The sequence below is a fragment of the Takifugu flavidus genome, chromosome 22, assembly GCF_003711565.1.
Source record: "Takifugu flavidus isolate HTHZ2018 chromosome 22, ASM371156v2, whole genome shotgun sequence".
Lineage (NCBI taxonomy): Eukaryota > Metazoa > Chordata > Actinopteri > Tetraodontiformes > Tetraodontidae > Takifugu > Takifugu flavidus.
In genome coordinates this window covers 622,181-636,489 of record NC_079541.1, presented here as the reverse complement: position 1 = coordinate 636,489, position 14,309 = coordinate 622,181, and the positions used below count along the sequence as shown (strand labels likewise).

The window sequence follows — 14,309 nt, the reverse complement described above, 5'->3', positions numbered from 1 at the left end:
GAGCAGAGCAGCAACAGACTCATCCAACATGGACTCAAAAATCACAACCCTCAACAACCCTCAACAACCCCCAACAACCCCCATCAACTCTCAACAACCCCCAACAACTCTCAACAACCCCCAACAACCCTCAACAACCCCCAACAACCCCCAACAACCTCCAACAACCCCCAACAACTCTCAACAACCCTCAACAAACCTCAACACCCCCAACAACCCTCAACAAGCCCCAACAACCCTCAACAACTCCCAACAACCCCCAACAACTCTCAACAACCCCAACAAACCTCAACACCCCCAACAACCCTCAACAACCCCCAACACCCTCAACAACCCCCAACACCCTCAACAACCCCCAACAACCCTCAACAACCCCAACAACCCCCACAACTCTCAACAACCATCAACAACCCCCAAGAACTCCCAACAACCCTCAACAACCCCCAACAAACCTCAACAACCCCCAACAACCCTCAACAACCCCCAACAAACCTCAACACCCCCAACCACTCTCAACAACCCTCAACAACCCCCAACAACCCTCAACAACCCCAACAACCTCCAACAACCCCCAACAACTCCCAACAACCCTCAACAACCCCCAACAACCCTCAACAATCCCCAACAACCCTCAACAACCCCCGACAACCCCCAACAACCCTCAACAACCCCCAACCACTCTCAACAACCCTCAACAACTCTCAACAACCCCCAACCACTCTCAACAACCCTCAACAACCCCAACAACCCCCAACAACCCCCACAACCCTCAACAAACCTCAACAACCCTCACCAACCCTCAACAACCCCCAACAACCCCCACAACCCTCAACAACCCCCAACCACTCTCAACAACCCTTGACAACCCCCAACAACTCTCAACAACCCCCAACAACTCCCAACAACCCTCAACAACCCTCAACAACCTCAACAACCCCCAACACCCTCAACAACCCTCAACAACCCCCAACAACCCCCAACAACCTCAACAACCCCCACCACTCTCAACAACCCCCAACAACCCCCAACCACTCTCAACAACCCTCACAACCCCCCAACAACCCCCAACCACTCTCAACAACCTCAACAACCCCCACAACTCTCAACAACCCCCACCACTCTCAACAACCCCAACAACCCTCAACAACCCCAACAACCCTCAACACCCCCAACAACCCTCAACAACCCCCAACAACCCCCAACCACTCTCAACAACCCTCAACAACCCCCACAACTCTCAACAACCCCCAACAACCCCCAACAACCTCCAACAACTCCCAACAACCTTCAACAACCCTCAACAACCCCCAACACTCTCAACAACCCCCAACCACTCTCAACAACCCCCAACACCCCCAACAACCCTCACAACCCCCCAACAACCCCCAACAACTCTCAGCAACCCCCAACAACTCCCAACAACCCTCAACAACCCTCAACAACCAGGCACTGTTCAGGGAACCGGACCCTCCAGCCCGGCTCATTAAAGATGGATGCGGGACACACACACACACACACACACACACACCAGCCGGTTGCGTTACGCCACAAAAGCAGAACAAATTTCCTCACGTCGGACCAAATCCTCCGACTCATCCAGGTGAATCACGACTCTTTAGGGGGCGCCAGAGGAAACGGGCTGGACTTTGGAGCCGCAGGTGACCCGTTCCCATGGAGCAGCTGGGTGAGCAGAATGAGAGCAGCAGGTGAGGACAGACAGGTAACCTGACGCTGCACAGCCCCCCCAGCAGCCTCCTGGGGGGGACAAAAGGAGCATGACAGCGGCCTGACAGGCTCCTTTCTTCTCTGCAGGCTGCTGCCCTCCTCACAGGTGCTACACGAGCTCCAGTAATACACAGGCGCTACACAAGCTCCAGGAATACACAGGCGCTACACAAGCTCCAGTAATACACAGGCGCTACACAAGCTCCAGGAATACACAGGCGCTACACGAGCTCCAGAAATACACAGGCGCTACACGAGCTCCAGGAATACAAAGGAGCTACACAAGCTCCAGGAATACACAGGCGCTACACGAGCTCCAGGAATACACAGGCGCTACACGAGCTCCAGGAATACAAAGGAGCTACACCAGCTCCAGGAATACACAGGAGCTACACAAGCTCCAGGAATACACAGGAGCTACACGAGTTCCAGGAATACACAGGAGCTACACAAGCTCCAGTAATACACAGGAGCTACACAAGCTCCAGGAATACACAGGCGCTACACAAGCTCCAGTAATACACAGGCGCTACACAAGCTCCAGGAATACACAGGCGCTACACAAGCTCCAGTAATACACAGGCGCTACACAAGCTCCAGGAATACACAGGAGCTACACGAGCTCCAGTAATACACAGGCGCTACACGAGCTCCAGGAATACACAGGCGCTACACAAACTCCAGTAATACACAGGCGCTACACAAGCTCCAGGAATACACAGGCGCTACACGAGCTCCAGAAATACACAGGCGCTACACGAGCTCCAGGAATACAAAGGAGCTACACAAGCTCCAGGAATACACAGGTGCTACACGAGCTCCAGGAATACACAGGCGCTACACGAGCTCCAGGAATACAAAGGAGCTACACAAGCTCCAGGAATACACAGGAGCTACACAAGCTCCAGGAATACACAGGAGCTACACGAGTTCCAGGAATACACAGGAGCTACACAAGCTCCAGGAATACACAGGAGCTACACAAGCTCCAGGAATACACAGGAGCTACACAAGCTCCAGAAATACACAGGCGCCACAGAAGCTCCAGGAATACACAGGAGCTACACGAGTTCCAGGAATACACAGGAGCTACACAAGCTCCAGTAATACACAGGCGCTACACAAGCTCCAGTAATACGCAGGAGCTACACAAGCTCCAGTAATACACAGGCGCTACACAAGCTCCAGTAATACACAGGAGCTACACAAGCTCCAGTAATACACAGGAGCTACACAAGCTCCAGGAATACACAGGAGCTACACAAGCTCCAGGAATACACAGGAGCTACACAAGCTCCAGTAATACACAGGAGCTACACAAGCTCCAGTAATACACAGGCGCTACACAAGCTCCAGGAATACACAGGCGCTACACAAGCTCCAGGAATACACAGGCGCAACACAAGCTCCAGGAATACACAGGCGCTACACAGCTCCAGTAATACACAGGCGCTACACAAGCTCCAGGAATACACAGGCACTACACAAGCTCCAGTAATACACAGGAGCTACACAAACTCCAGGAATACACAGGCGCTACACAGCTCCAGGAATACACAGGCGCTACACAGTCCCACCCCCCCATCAAAAGCAGAGGCTATAAATACCTTCCAACCTGTAGGAGGTTAATTAGTGGAGGGATTTCCAATTAGCTCGTTATCTCTGTGGGGGGGTAAGTGGGACACAGCCGGGGGCATCTTTAGATGCTCCGGGGTGGGGGTGGGGGGTAAGTGGGACGCAGCCGGGGGCATCTTTAGATGCTCCGGGGTGGGGGGTGATGGGACGGCCGACCCATCTCTGGGATGTAGGAAATGGGAGGGAGACACTTGGGATCATCCAGACAGATGTGGAAAATACATGAGGTGGTATCTGGGGATTAAGGGGGGGGGCAGGTGGGGGGGGGGCAGGTGGGCAGATGGAGATAATCTGGTTGTGTCCCTTAAATCTCATTTACTGCATTGTTTCACGGTCTGAATGTGACTAAACAGGTTATGGGGGGGGGGGGTCAAGGCATCAGGGAGGGGCAAAATAAAGAGGTGGGGGGTAAAAGAGGTTGACACGACCCTGTTGACACGGGGCAGCTTTCTGGGGGGTACTCATGGTTTCCTGTCAACAAAGGCCCAGGCAGTGTCTCTCAGTGTGGACGTCCATCATTGGACATGTCCCCCCCCCAGAGGACCAGAGGACCAGTGTCCCCCCCCCCCAGAGGACCAGTGTCCCCCCCCAGTGTCCCCCCCCAGAGGACCAGAGGACCAGTGTCCCCCCCCAGTGTCCCCCCCCAGAGGAGGGACTGAGGAGCTTCAGCATCGTGTCCATGAAAACACACTTTTCTGACCTTTGTCTCTTTAAATCTGATGTTTCAGTCGGCGTCACACACACACACCACACACACACACACACACACACACACACACACACACACACACACACCAGGTCTTGTGAAAGAGGATGTCCCCGAGAGTTCAAAGGTCAGCTCAACAACACAGTCAACAGATTTGACACTAAAATCGTCTTGGTTGTTTGTCCATCCCATAATAGGAAGTCTCAAGGTCGGTCGGGACCCGTCAGACGACCCGGGATACCTCAGGTACCTCCCGGGTCTGCGCCAAGCTAACCGGAGCCTGGCGGAGGGACGCAAGCTAATGGTGTTTGTTGGGGTTTTGTAAGAGAAGTGCAGCACATTCATGAGGGTCACCTGCAGCACATTCATGAGGGTCACCTGAGCACATTCATGAGGTCACCTGAGCACATTCATGAGGGTCACCTGCAGCACATTCATGAGGGTCACCTGAGCACATTCATGAGGGTCACCTGCAGCACATTCATGAGGGTCACCTGCAGCACATTCATGAGGGTCACCTGCAGCACATTCATGAGGGTCACCTGCAGCACATTCATGAGGGTCACCTGAGCACATTCATGAGGGTCACCTGCAGCACATTCATGAGGGTCACCTGCAGCACATTCATGAGGGTCACCTGCAGCACATTAATGAGGGTCACCTGCAGCACATTCATGAGGGTCACCTGAGCACATTCATGAGGGTCACCTGAGCACATTCATGAGGGTCACCTGCAGCACATTCATGAGGGTCACCTGAGCACATTCATGAGGGTCACCTGCAGCACATTCATGAGGGTCACCTGAGCACATTCATGAGGGTCACCTGCAGCACATTCATGAGGGTCACCTGCAGCACATTCATGAGGGTCACCTGCAGCACATTCATGAGGGTCACCTGAGCACATTCATGAGGGTCACCTGAGCACATTCATGAGGGTCACCTGAGCACATTCATGAGGGTCACCTGCAGCACATTCATGAGGGTCACCTGAGCACATTCATGAGGGTCACCTGCAGCACATTCATGAGGGTCACCTGCAGCACATTCATGAGGGTCACCTGAGCACATTCATGAGGGTCACCTGAGCACATTCATGAGGGTCCATCAGGGAGCTGAGATAAGGAGCTGTCAGTCAGGCAGCTAATCTCATCCTGGTTTGGGCTCCATTGTCGCCCTGTGAGTAACCTGATTAATAGCAGCCTCCAGACCTCACACGCGGCCAACTGGCAGTCGCCCGGCACGCCGACGAGCCCCCAGCATGTATATATAGCACTATCACATGCTAATGCAGCGCTAATGCTGTTAGCATGACGCCACTTTCCTCCATTCATGACGGAACGGCCCTCTGAGCGCGATGGAGCGCGCTAGCTGCAACATTAGCTCCAGGAAAGCCGCTCAACGCCTCCTTCGCCTCAGGCCTCGGTGCCCAGCCATGTCTCAGCTTGTCTCAGCTTGTTTGTGTGTGTGAGTGTGTGAGTGTATCTGTGTGTGTGTGTGTGTCCTTTTTCTTGATTCTCTTGTTTCTCTTTGTTGTTTTTATCCTTTGTGAGGCACTTTGTGCTACCCAGTGTATGAAAAGTGCCATATAAATAAAGACTGAATTGAATTAAACCTAGCAAGGGCCACGTGCACATTCCACAGCGGCGCTCCGACGCACGCGCGCATTTGCACGTAGTTTTCCGGTTGCTACGTAACGCACAATCACAGAGAAGGCGATTTCCACGTGTCGGAACCAAATTACCCAGTTCAGCGTGCGCCAGCGATGGGGCGCTAATGCTAACAGAGCCGGTATCCAGGCTGCAGCAGAAGTGTGGAAACAAAAGCAGCCGAGCAGCCACAGTCGCCATGGAAGGCCTCATCGAGGGCTCGTGTGTGCACGGCGAGGAGACATAATTACATCTTATGAGAGCAGCAATTAGCAGCAGTTCAGCCCAGTTATTCCCAGATCAACAGCTTTGGTCTGACGTCTCCTGAGAAGAGACACTTGGTACCAGGAAATTGCTGCTCCTTTATTTCCCAACACATTCTTGGAAGGAAGAACAAAGCTGAGCTTTTACCAGAACCAACCCACTGGTAATAAACCATTATAAAGGCGTTAACCCTGCTCTCCACATAGCCTGGAGCCCCTTTCAGGGCCACCTGGGGAAGGCGTCTTGTGCTAACCAGCCTGTGACTCCTGGGGGGGGGGGGGGGGGGACATGAGGACGCGTCCACTCTCATTAACACACGTGTCACTTAGACTCAAACCCTCATTTTAGGGTTCGGCCCAGGAAATGAGGCAACAGGATGTTGATGTGTCCCTGCGAGATCGCCACGACAACAAGCAGGGCAGCGGGGGGGCGGGTCCGGCGGGGGGGGCACTGACCTCGCTGTCTCGCTCCAGCTCCAGACCAGCCTCCAGCAGGTTGGCTTCAAACTCCTCCCTGATCATGGGCATCTCGTAGAAGGCGGGCTCCGCCGGCTCCCTCCCCCGGACCTCCACGAACGCCTCGCCGGCGCCCGCCGCCCCTCCTCGCTGCGCGCCCCCCCCTCTCGCCGCCTCCACATCCGAGCCCGCCGGAGGGAAATTGCCATTGGAAACAATGGACAGCATCTCGCGGGAGGCGGAGACGGTGGCGGGGGAGCGGAGGGAGCCGTGGCGCCGCTGGTGGAACACCAGGACGTAGTCGACCTTCCGACGGCCGTCAGAGAAGCAGAGGCTCGTTTCACAGCTCCGAGGGCTCCGCGGAGACTCCACCACCTGTTGGGCCGAGCAGAACCAGCCATTAGTCAGTAAAAGCCCAGCAAAGGCGCCCGGGAGCTCGGAACCACCCGGCCCGTTGGAGGCCGCTCGTCTCTGAGAGATTGGCTGATTTTCGGTCCCATTTTTGGTTGAATTTACGGAAATCAGGCATCAAAAACCAATAAATTAGTTCATTTAGTCAGAAAACCCAGAGGAGAATAAAATCCAATTTAAAATTTAATAAAATCCTGTTTGGGGGCAGAAATAAACAGTTTTTTAGCCATTTTGCGGCAGTAATTCTTCTATTTTAGCTGTTTTCCAGCTCCTCCGTCACGTCTGTGGGGAGATTCTTTAAAAATAGCATATTTATGTGACTCCTAATGAGCGGGTGGGAGGGTGGTGGTGTTCTATAAAGGTGGTTCAGCAACACACCTGCTCGCCAGACACAGGTGAACTAGGTCCAGGAACACAAATCAACCAATGTTGGTGCAGCGTGATCAGACAAACGCCCGCTAGGGGGCAGTAGCGAGACTTTGCTCCCGGAGGAGCTGTTACCAATTAGATGGTGAAATGATCTGATATTACACGTTTATTACGTTAAATGGAGCCATTCCTGAGCTCATTTCTGGCTGTTCTAAGGATCGTTGCTAAAATACTGAAGCAACAAGAATATTCCCAATAGTATCTTTAGTTGTTGTTAGTCGTGTAGGCATCCCAGCCTCCAGGAAGATTCCCTGAGCGGAGATGTTCCTGGGCTGTCATAGAGGCGTTATTACAAAGTAAACATGACCTGTTACACAACTGAACAGAAGCAGAAACGAAGCAGAACCGCTGCCTAAAAACAGCAGAGAGGCTGAAAATGTTGCTGAAACAACGCGGCCGTGCGTGAATAAGAGCCGCAAAAGGGAAAAGAGTCCAAACAATCGCGTGTGCGTGTGCGTGTGCGTTGAAACGGGCACTAACCGAACTCCAACTACACGCTAAAAACTGTCGGCGGACGGATACAGGAACCTACCGGCCTCTTGTCTTCGCTCGCGGACTTCGGCATGCTGTTGCGCTTCACACGCGCGCGCAGAAATAGAAGAAAGAGAAGGGGAGAAGAAGTGAAAGTTGGTCTTTACGGCAGGAACAGGCAGCCCTCATCCTCGCCGTCCCCAGCTCCCGCAGCCTCGCTCCACTTTCCGACAGGAGCCGAAGTCAACGCGCCCGAGTCGGGCGTCAGATTGAAGCGGATGGAGCCGCGGGAGGTGGAGGCTGCGCCGCACACTGCAAAAAATGAGCGTGTGCGCGGGGACGGGGCCATTCCCCGGGACACCCACCGCACCAGCCCGCGCCCCCGCGCGCGCCCACTGCTGCCCTCAGCTGCAGGTGCTTCAGCGATCGCGTCCAGATTTAGATTTTTCGTGGATATTTTTTACAGTGTGCGGGGTCGTGAAGCGGCTCTCCAAAAGGTGACGCTGCAGATCTTTCGAAACTCTTCCATCACTGCGCACTTTAGAAGGACCGGAAGAGCCCACACATCACTCTGGAGTAAATATAGATCCATTCTGCTGGTGTTCGACCGTGATGTCCTCCACCTGGACCCCCCCCCCCCCATAAATCTATATCTATATCTCAGCTCTTCACATCAAGGACAGAAACCTACTGGCTGGAAGAGACTCCTTGATTCCTCTCTCCAGGGTGGCTCCCTGTACGTCCTGGGCTCCAGGAGGGTGTAGGACATGGGTTCCAGTCCCAGCCCAGACATGTCCTTGGTGAGATTATACAGGGCCTCGCTGTGGATGGAGGAGGACTCACTGAGGGCGGTGGCCACCTCCCTAAAGCCACCACCCGTCCATGTGTCTGCAAGACAGGAGGGACACGGGGGACGAGAGCGTTTGACTCGGCTCATTTTAAAGGACAGGGACTATTTCTTCTGGCAAACATTGAATCCAACATGTTGGACACAGAGGTGGAGGGAAAGGGCCCAGCATGACTCAGCAATATTGATGAAGTTCTATTTTCACATGTTCCTCTTTTGTCTTTTCTCTATCCAGGTAAAAACTCAAGAAGTCAAGAAAGAGCTGAAGACACGTGCACTGGCGTGCACTGGCGTGCACAAAGGTGTGCGCGTCAGGCACTTCTACTGTATCAGCTGTCATTCGGCCCGGCGCCATCTTCCTGACAAGTCCTAGAAACGGGTCCAGGAAGTCAACGGGGACGATGATGTCACAACGTCTCTTTTACGTTAAGTAAATATCAGAGTAGCTTGAAGCGGTTTCTCCAGAACAGGTGAGAGCGTCGTTGCTAAGATACGGACGACACCTGCTGATGTGGCAAAGCCACGCCCCCTTTTATGTTAAATCCTATATATAGACGGTATATATAGATTATATAACAAAAAATAACCTCTGAGATGGATGGATGGATAGATTAGATAGATAGATAGATAGATAGATAGATAGATAGATAGATAGATAGATAGATAGATAGATAGATAGATAGATAGATAGATAGATAGATAGATAGATAGATAGATAGATAGATATTTGGATTAGAATGAGCAGCAGATTATTTGTTGCTAAGCAACCCAACACTGTTGATGTTTCCACAAACTTGCTTAAGAAGTGTAAAAGTTTAAATGTAGCAGAAGTGAAATTATTTCCATCTCTGATGACACTATGATATATTTCCTCAATAAGGAATAAGGGTCGTTTGTGCGCGCGTGTGTGTGTGTGTGTGTGTGTATGTGTGGTTATTTTTGGGAGACAGACAGCTGTAGCCATAGTAACACACTGGGCCATGTACAACGCTCTCATTTCAGTACCACGGACAGCTCTCTCTCTCTCCCTCTCTCAATCTCTCTCTACCTCTCTCTATCGCTCTCTTTAATTTTCTCTATCTCTCTCCTCCCTCTCTCAATCTCTCTCTACCTCTCTCTCTCTCCCCTCTCTCTATCTCTCTCTCCCTCTCTCTCTCTCTCTCTCTCCTCTCTCCCTCTCTCTCCCTCTCTCTCCCTCTCTCTACCTCTCTCTCTCCCTCTCTCTCTCTCTCTCTCTCTCTCTCTCTCTCTCTCTCCCTCTCTCTCTATCTCTCTCTCTCCCTCTCTCTCCCCTCTCCCTCTCTCTCCCCTCTCTCTATCTCTCTCTCTCTCTCTCCCTCTCTCTCTATCTCTCCCCTCTCTCTCCCGCTCCTCCCCCCCCTCGTATCCTTCTATTTCCAGGATTTGAACACGAGGTCTCCCATCCATCGCTGAGGGTCTTGGCAACGTTTGGACTGTATATCGATGAACACCAGAAGCACCAAGAACGATTCTTTCTGACAGAAGCTGCTCGCTCTTCCTCCCGGCAGCTCACTTGGCAGAGGCGGGATGGCCTGGGGGTCACCGCGGGAGGCCCGGAACTGGAAGGTCGCCAGTTTGGTGGGCGGGGAAAACAATGGGAAAATCCCTCTCGTATAAACACATAAAGAGGCATCAACGAGGCTCCGCTGAGAAGATGAGAGACGTTTGGGTTGCTCTCACGTCTCCAGATGTATTTGATTTTTAACCCAACATCTGGACCGTCCCAACATCTGGACCGTCCCACCATCTGGACCGTCCCACCATCTGGACCATCCCAACATCTGGACCATCCCACCATCTGGACCATCCCACCATCTGGACCATCCCAACATCTGGACCATCCCACCATCTGGACCATCCCAACATCTGGACCATCCCAACATCTGGAGCTGCTGGAGCATCATGCAGATGCTGATATGAGATAAACATCATTATTTACAAAGACAACACCGTCTGCCAGCCAACAGCTATTGGGCATCAGCAACCAGCATCCTCACACTGGCGGCTTCTATCTCACACTCACACACACACACACACACACACACACACACACACACACACACACACACACACACACACACTCCTGTCATTGTGAGGACTTCCATAGACATACTACATTCCACAGCTCCTAACATCACAACTCACCCCCTGACCTTTGACCTAAAACAGCAAGTGCTCAATATGAGCAGCAAAATACTGGCTCAGCTGCCAGTCGTGATAGCATATCAGACTGGTGAAAGACTGGTGTAAGACTGGTGTAAGACTGGTGTAAGACTGGTGAAAGACTGGTGAAAGACTGGTGAAAGACTGGTGAAAGACTGGTGTAAGACTGGTGTAAGACTGGTGAAAGACTGGTGAAAGACTGGTGTAAGACTGGTGAAAGACTGGTGTAAGACTGGTGAAAGACTGGTGAAAGACTGGTGTAAGACTGGTGTAAGACTGGTGAAAGACTGGTGAAAGACTGGTGTAAGACTGGTGAAAGACTGGTGAAAGACTGGTGAGAGACTGGTGTAAGACTGGTGAAAGACTGGTGAAAGACTGGTGTAAGACTGGTGTAAGACTGGTGAAAGACTGGTGAGAGACTGGTGAGAGACTGGTGTAAGACTGGTGAAAGACTGGTGAAAGACTGGTGTAAGACTGGTGAAAGACTGGTGTAAGACTGGTGAAAGACTGGTGTAAGACTGGTGAGAGACTGGTGTAAGACTGGTGTAAGACTGGTGAAAGACTGATGTAAGACTGGTGTAAGACTGGTGAAGACTGGTGTAAGACTGGTGTGAAAGACTGGTGAAAGACTGGTGTAAGACTGGTGAAAGACTGGTGAAAGACTGGTGTAAGACTGGTGTGAAAGACTGGTGAAGACTGGTGTAAGACTGGTGAAAGACTGGTGAAAGACTGTTGAAAGACTGGTGAAAGACTGGTGTAAGACTGGTGAAGACTGGTGAAAGACTGGTGTAAGACTGGTGGTGAAAAGACTGGTGAAAGACTGGTGTAAGACTGGTGGTGAAAAGACTGGTGTGAAAGACTGGTGAAAGACTGGTGTGAAAGACTGGTGAAAGACTGGTGTGAAAGACTGGTGTAAGACTGGTGAAAGACTGGTGAAAGACTGGTGTAAGACTGGTGAAAGACTGGTGAAAGACTGGTGTGAAAGACTGGTGTAGACTGGTGTAAGACTGGTGTGAAAGACTGGTGAAAGACTGGTGAAAGACTGGTGTAAGACTGGTGAAGACTGGTGTAAGACTGGTGAACGACTGGTGAAAGACTGGTGTGTAAGACTGGTGTAAGACTGGTGAAAGACTGGTGTGAAAGACTGGTGTAAGACTGGTGAAAGACTGGTGAACGACTGGTGTAAGACTGGTGAAAAACTGGTGAGAGACTGGTGTAAGACTGGTGTGAAAGACTGGTGAGAGACTGGTGTAAGACTGGTGAAACACTGGTGAAAGACTGGTGTAAGACTGGTGTAAGACTGGTGAAGACTGGTGTAAGACTGGTGAAAGACTGGTGAACGACTGGTGAAAGACTGGTTGTAAGACTGGTGAAAGACTGGTGAACGACTGGTGTAAGACTGGTGAAAGACTGGTGAAAGACTGGTGTAAGACTGGTGAACGACTGGTGTAAGACTGGTGAAAGACTGGTGTAAGACTGGTGAAAGACTGGTGAAAGACTGGTGTAAGACTGGTGAAAGACTGGTGAACGACTGGTGTAAGACTGGTGTGAAAGACTGGTGAGAGACTGGTGTAAGACTGGTGAAACACTGGTGAAAGACTGGTGAAAGACTGTGTAAGACTGGTGAAACACTGGTGAAAGACTGTTGAAAGACTGGTGTAAGACTGGTGAAAGACTGGTGAAAGACTGGTGTAAGACTGGTGAAAGACTGGTGAAAGACTGGTGAATGACTGGTGTAAGACTGGTGAAAGACTGGTGAACGACTGGTGTAAGACCGGTGAAAGACTGGTGAGAGACTGGTGTAAGACTGGTGAAAGACTGGTGAGAGACTGGTGTAAGACTGGTGTAAGACTGGTGAAAGACTGGTGAAAGACTGGTGTAAGACTGGTGAAAGACTGGTGTAAGACTGGTGAAAGACTGGTGAAACACTGGTGTAAGACTGGTGAAAGACTGCTGGTACACTGGTGAAACACTGGTGTAAGACTGGTGAAAGACTGGTGAAAGACTGGTGAAAGACTGGTGAAAGACTGGTGAAAGACTGCTGGTACACTGGTGAAAGACTGGTGAAAGACTGGTGAAAGACTGGTGAAAGACTGCTGGTACACTGGTGAAAGACTGGTGAAAGACTGGTGAAAGACTGGTGAGAGACTGGTGTAAGACTGGTGAAAGACTGGTGAAAGACTGGTGTAAGACTGGTGAAAGACTGGTGAAAGACTGGTGAAAGACTGGTGTAAGACTGGTGTAAGACTGGTGTAAGACTGGTGGTGAAAAGACTGGTGAAAGACTGGTGAAAGACTGGTGTGTAAGACTGGTGAAACACTGGTGTAAGACTGGTGAAAGACTGGTGAAAGACTGGTGAAAGACTGCTGGTACACTGGTGAAAGACTGGTGAAAGACTGGTGAAAGACTGCTGGTACACTGGTGAAAGACTGGTGAAAGACTGGTGAAAGACTGGTGAGAGACTGGTGTAAGACTGGTGAAAGACTGGTGAGAGACTGGTGTAAGACTGGTGAAACACTGGTGAAAGACTGGTGAAAGATTGGTGAAAGACTGGTGAAAGACTGGTGTAAGACTGGTGAAAACAAATGTTAATCCTGTGTGACGCCACATTTCCCATGAGTCTCTTGGAGGGATAAAACCAAAAACGCTGGATGTTTGTGTCGTATTTGGGATTTTAAATGAATAAATAACAAAACTGTCGTGGCCCAAATTTCAGGAAGGAATCAGAGAAACCTTAAACAGGAATTTACGAGGTGCAGAGACCACCAGCAACACGAATGCTGCCGGTGTGTGTGTGTGTGTGTGTGTGTGTGTGCCTGATGGATGAATATATATCCTCTGCTGATGCTGAGTCAGCGTCAAATTACGTAACGCTGACTCTTAAAGTCCCGTCTGGGAATCATGATCAGCTCAGACGGCTCTGAATGAACCTGCGGCAGCCTCACGTGCAACTGGACACCCTGTTGACGAGCGGGTGTCCCACACGGCCTGCTGACACACACAAACACACACTCAATGGTAGAATTGGGAGGGCACAATGGGAGGGTTACTCTATAGTGGGCCCGTCTATTGACTCCTTTTTGTTGGGCGAGAATCCGGGAGGGAGCGGCAGGACAGGCCACACAAAGGAGGGTCCAGCTGGGCGTCCTGGACCGGGACACTCACCTGCCAGCGGAGAGGAGGGGGATCTGCGGAGCGCCATTCCTGCCTGTGGCGGAGCCCGGCTGGGAGGTGGGCCTGGGTTCCCCGGTCGCTGGGTCAGGTCTCCGTCCCGGCCGTCATCCACGGGAGGCTGTGAGGCGGCGGAGCGCGAAGGTCGGCTCAGGGAGCTTAACTGTGTTGGGATAATGCTCTGCTCTGACTGGCTGAGTCCAGCAGGGGCCAAAACTCCACAACTCAGCGCGTTGCTGCGCTCTGACAAACACACCAGGGCTTGTGGGTAACACCGGCTGGCTGGTCGGGTGTTTAGCCAAAGGAATTACAGCAGTCCCACACACACACACACACACACACACAGATTACTGGGCTCTCCT

The 14,309-nt window shown here is 51.8% G+C and overlaps 1 protein-coding gene across 1 annotated transcript in view; it reads right to left on the bottom strand.

The window, feature by feature from the left end:
- LOC130519298 (anoctamin-1-like) overlaps positions 1-8,023 on the bottom strand; it is a 28,595-nt gene extending 20,572 nt beyond the window's left edge. The window contains 2 exon segments of the mRNA XM_057022603.1: positions 6,435-6,809; positions 7,807-8,023. Of these exon segments, the coding sequence (XP_056878583.1) occupies positions 6,435-6,809; positions 7,807-7,839 (408 nt within the window). The 5' untranslated portion in view covers positions 7,840-8,023.
- Positions 8,024-14,309: the final 6,286 nt, after the last annotated feature.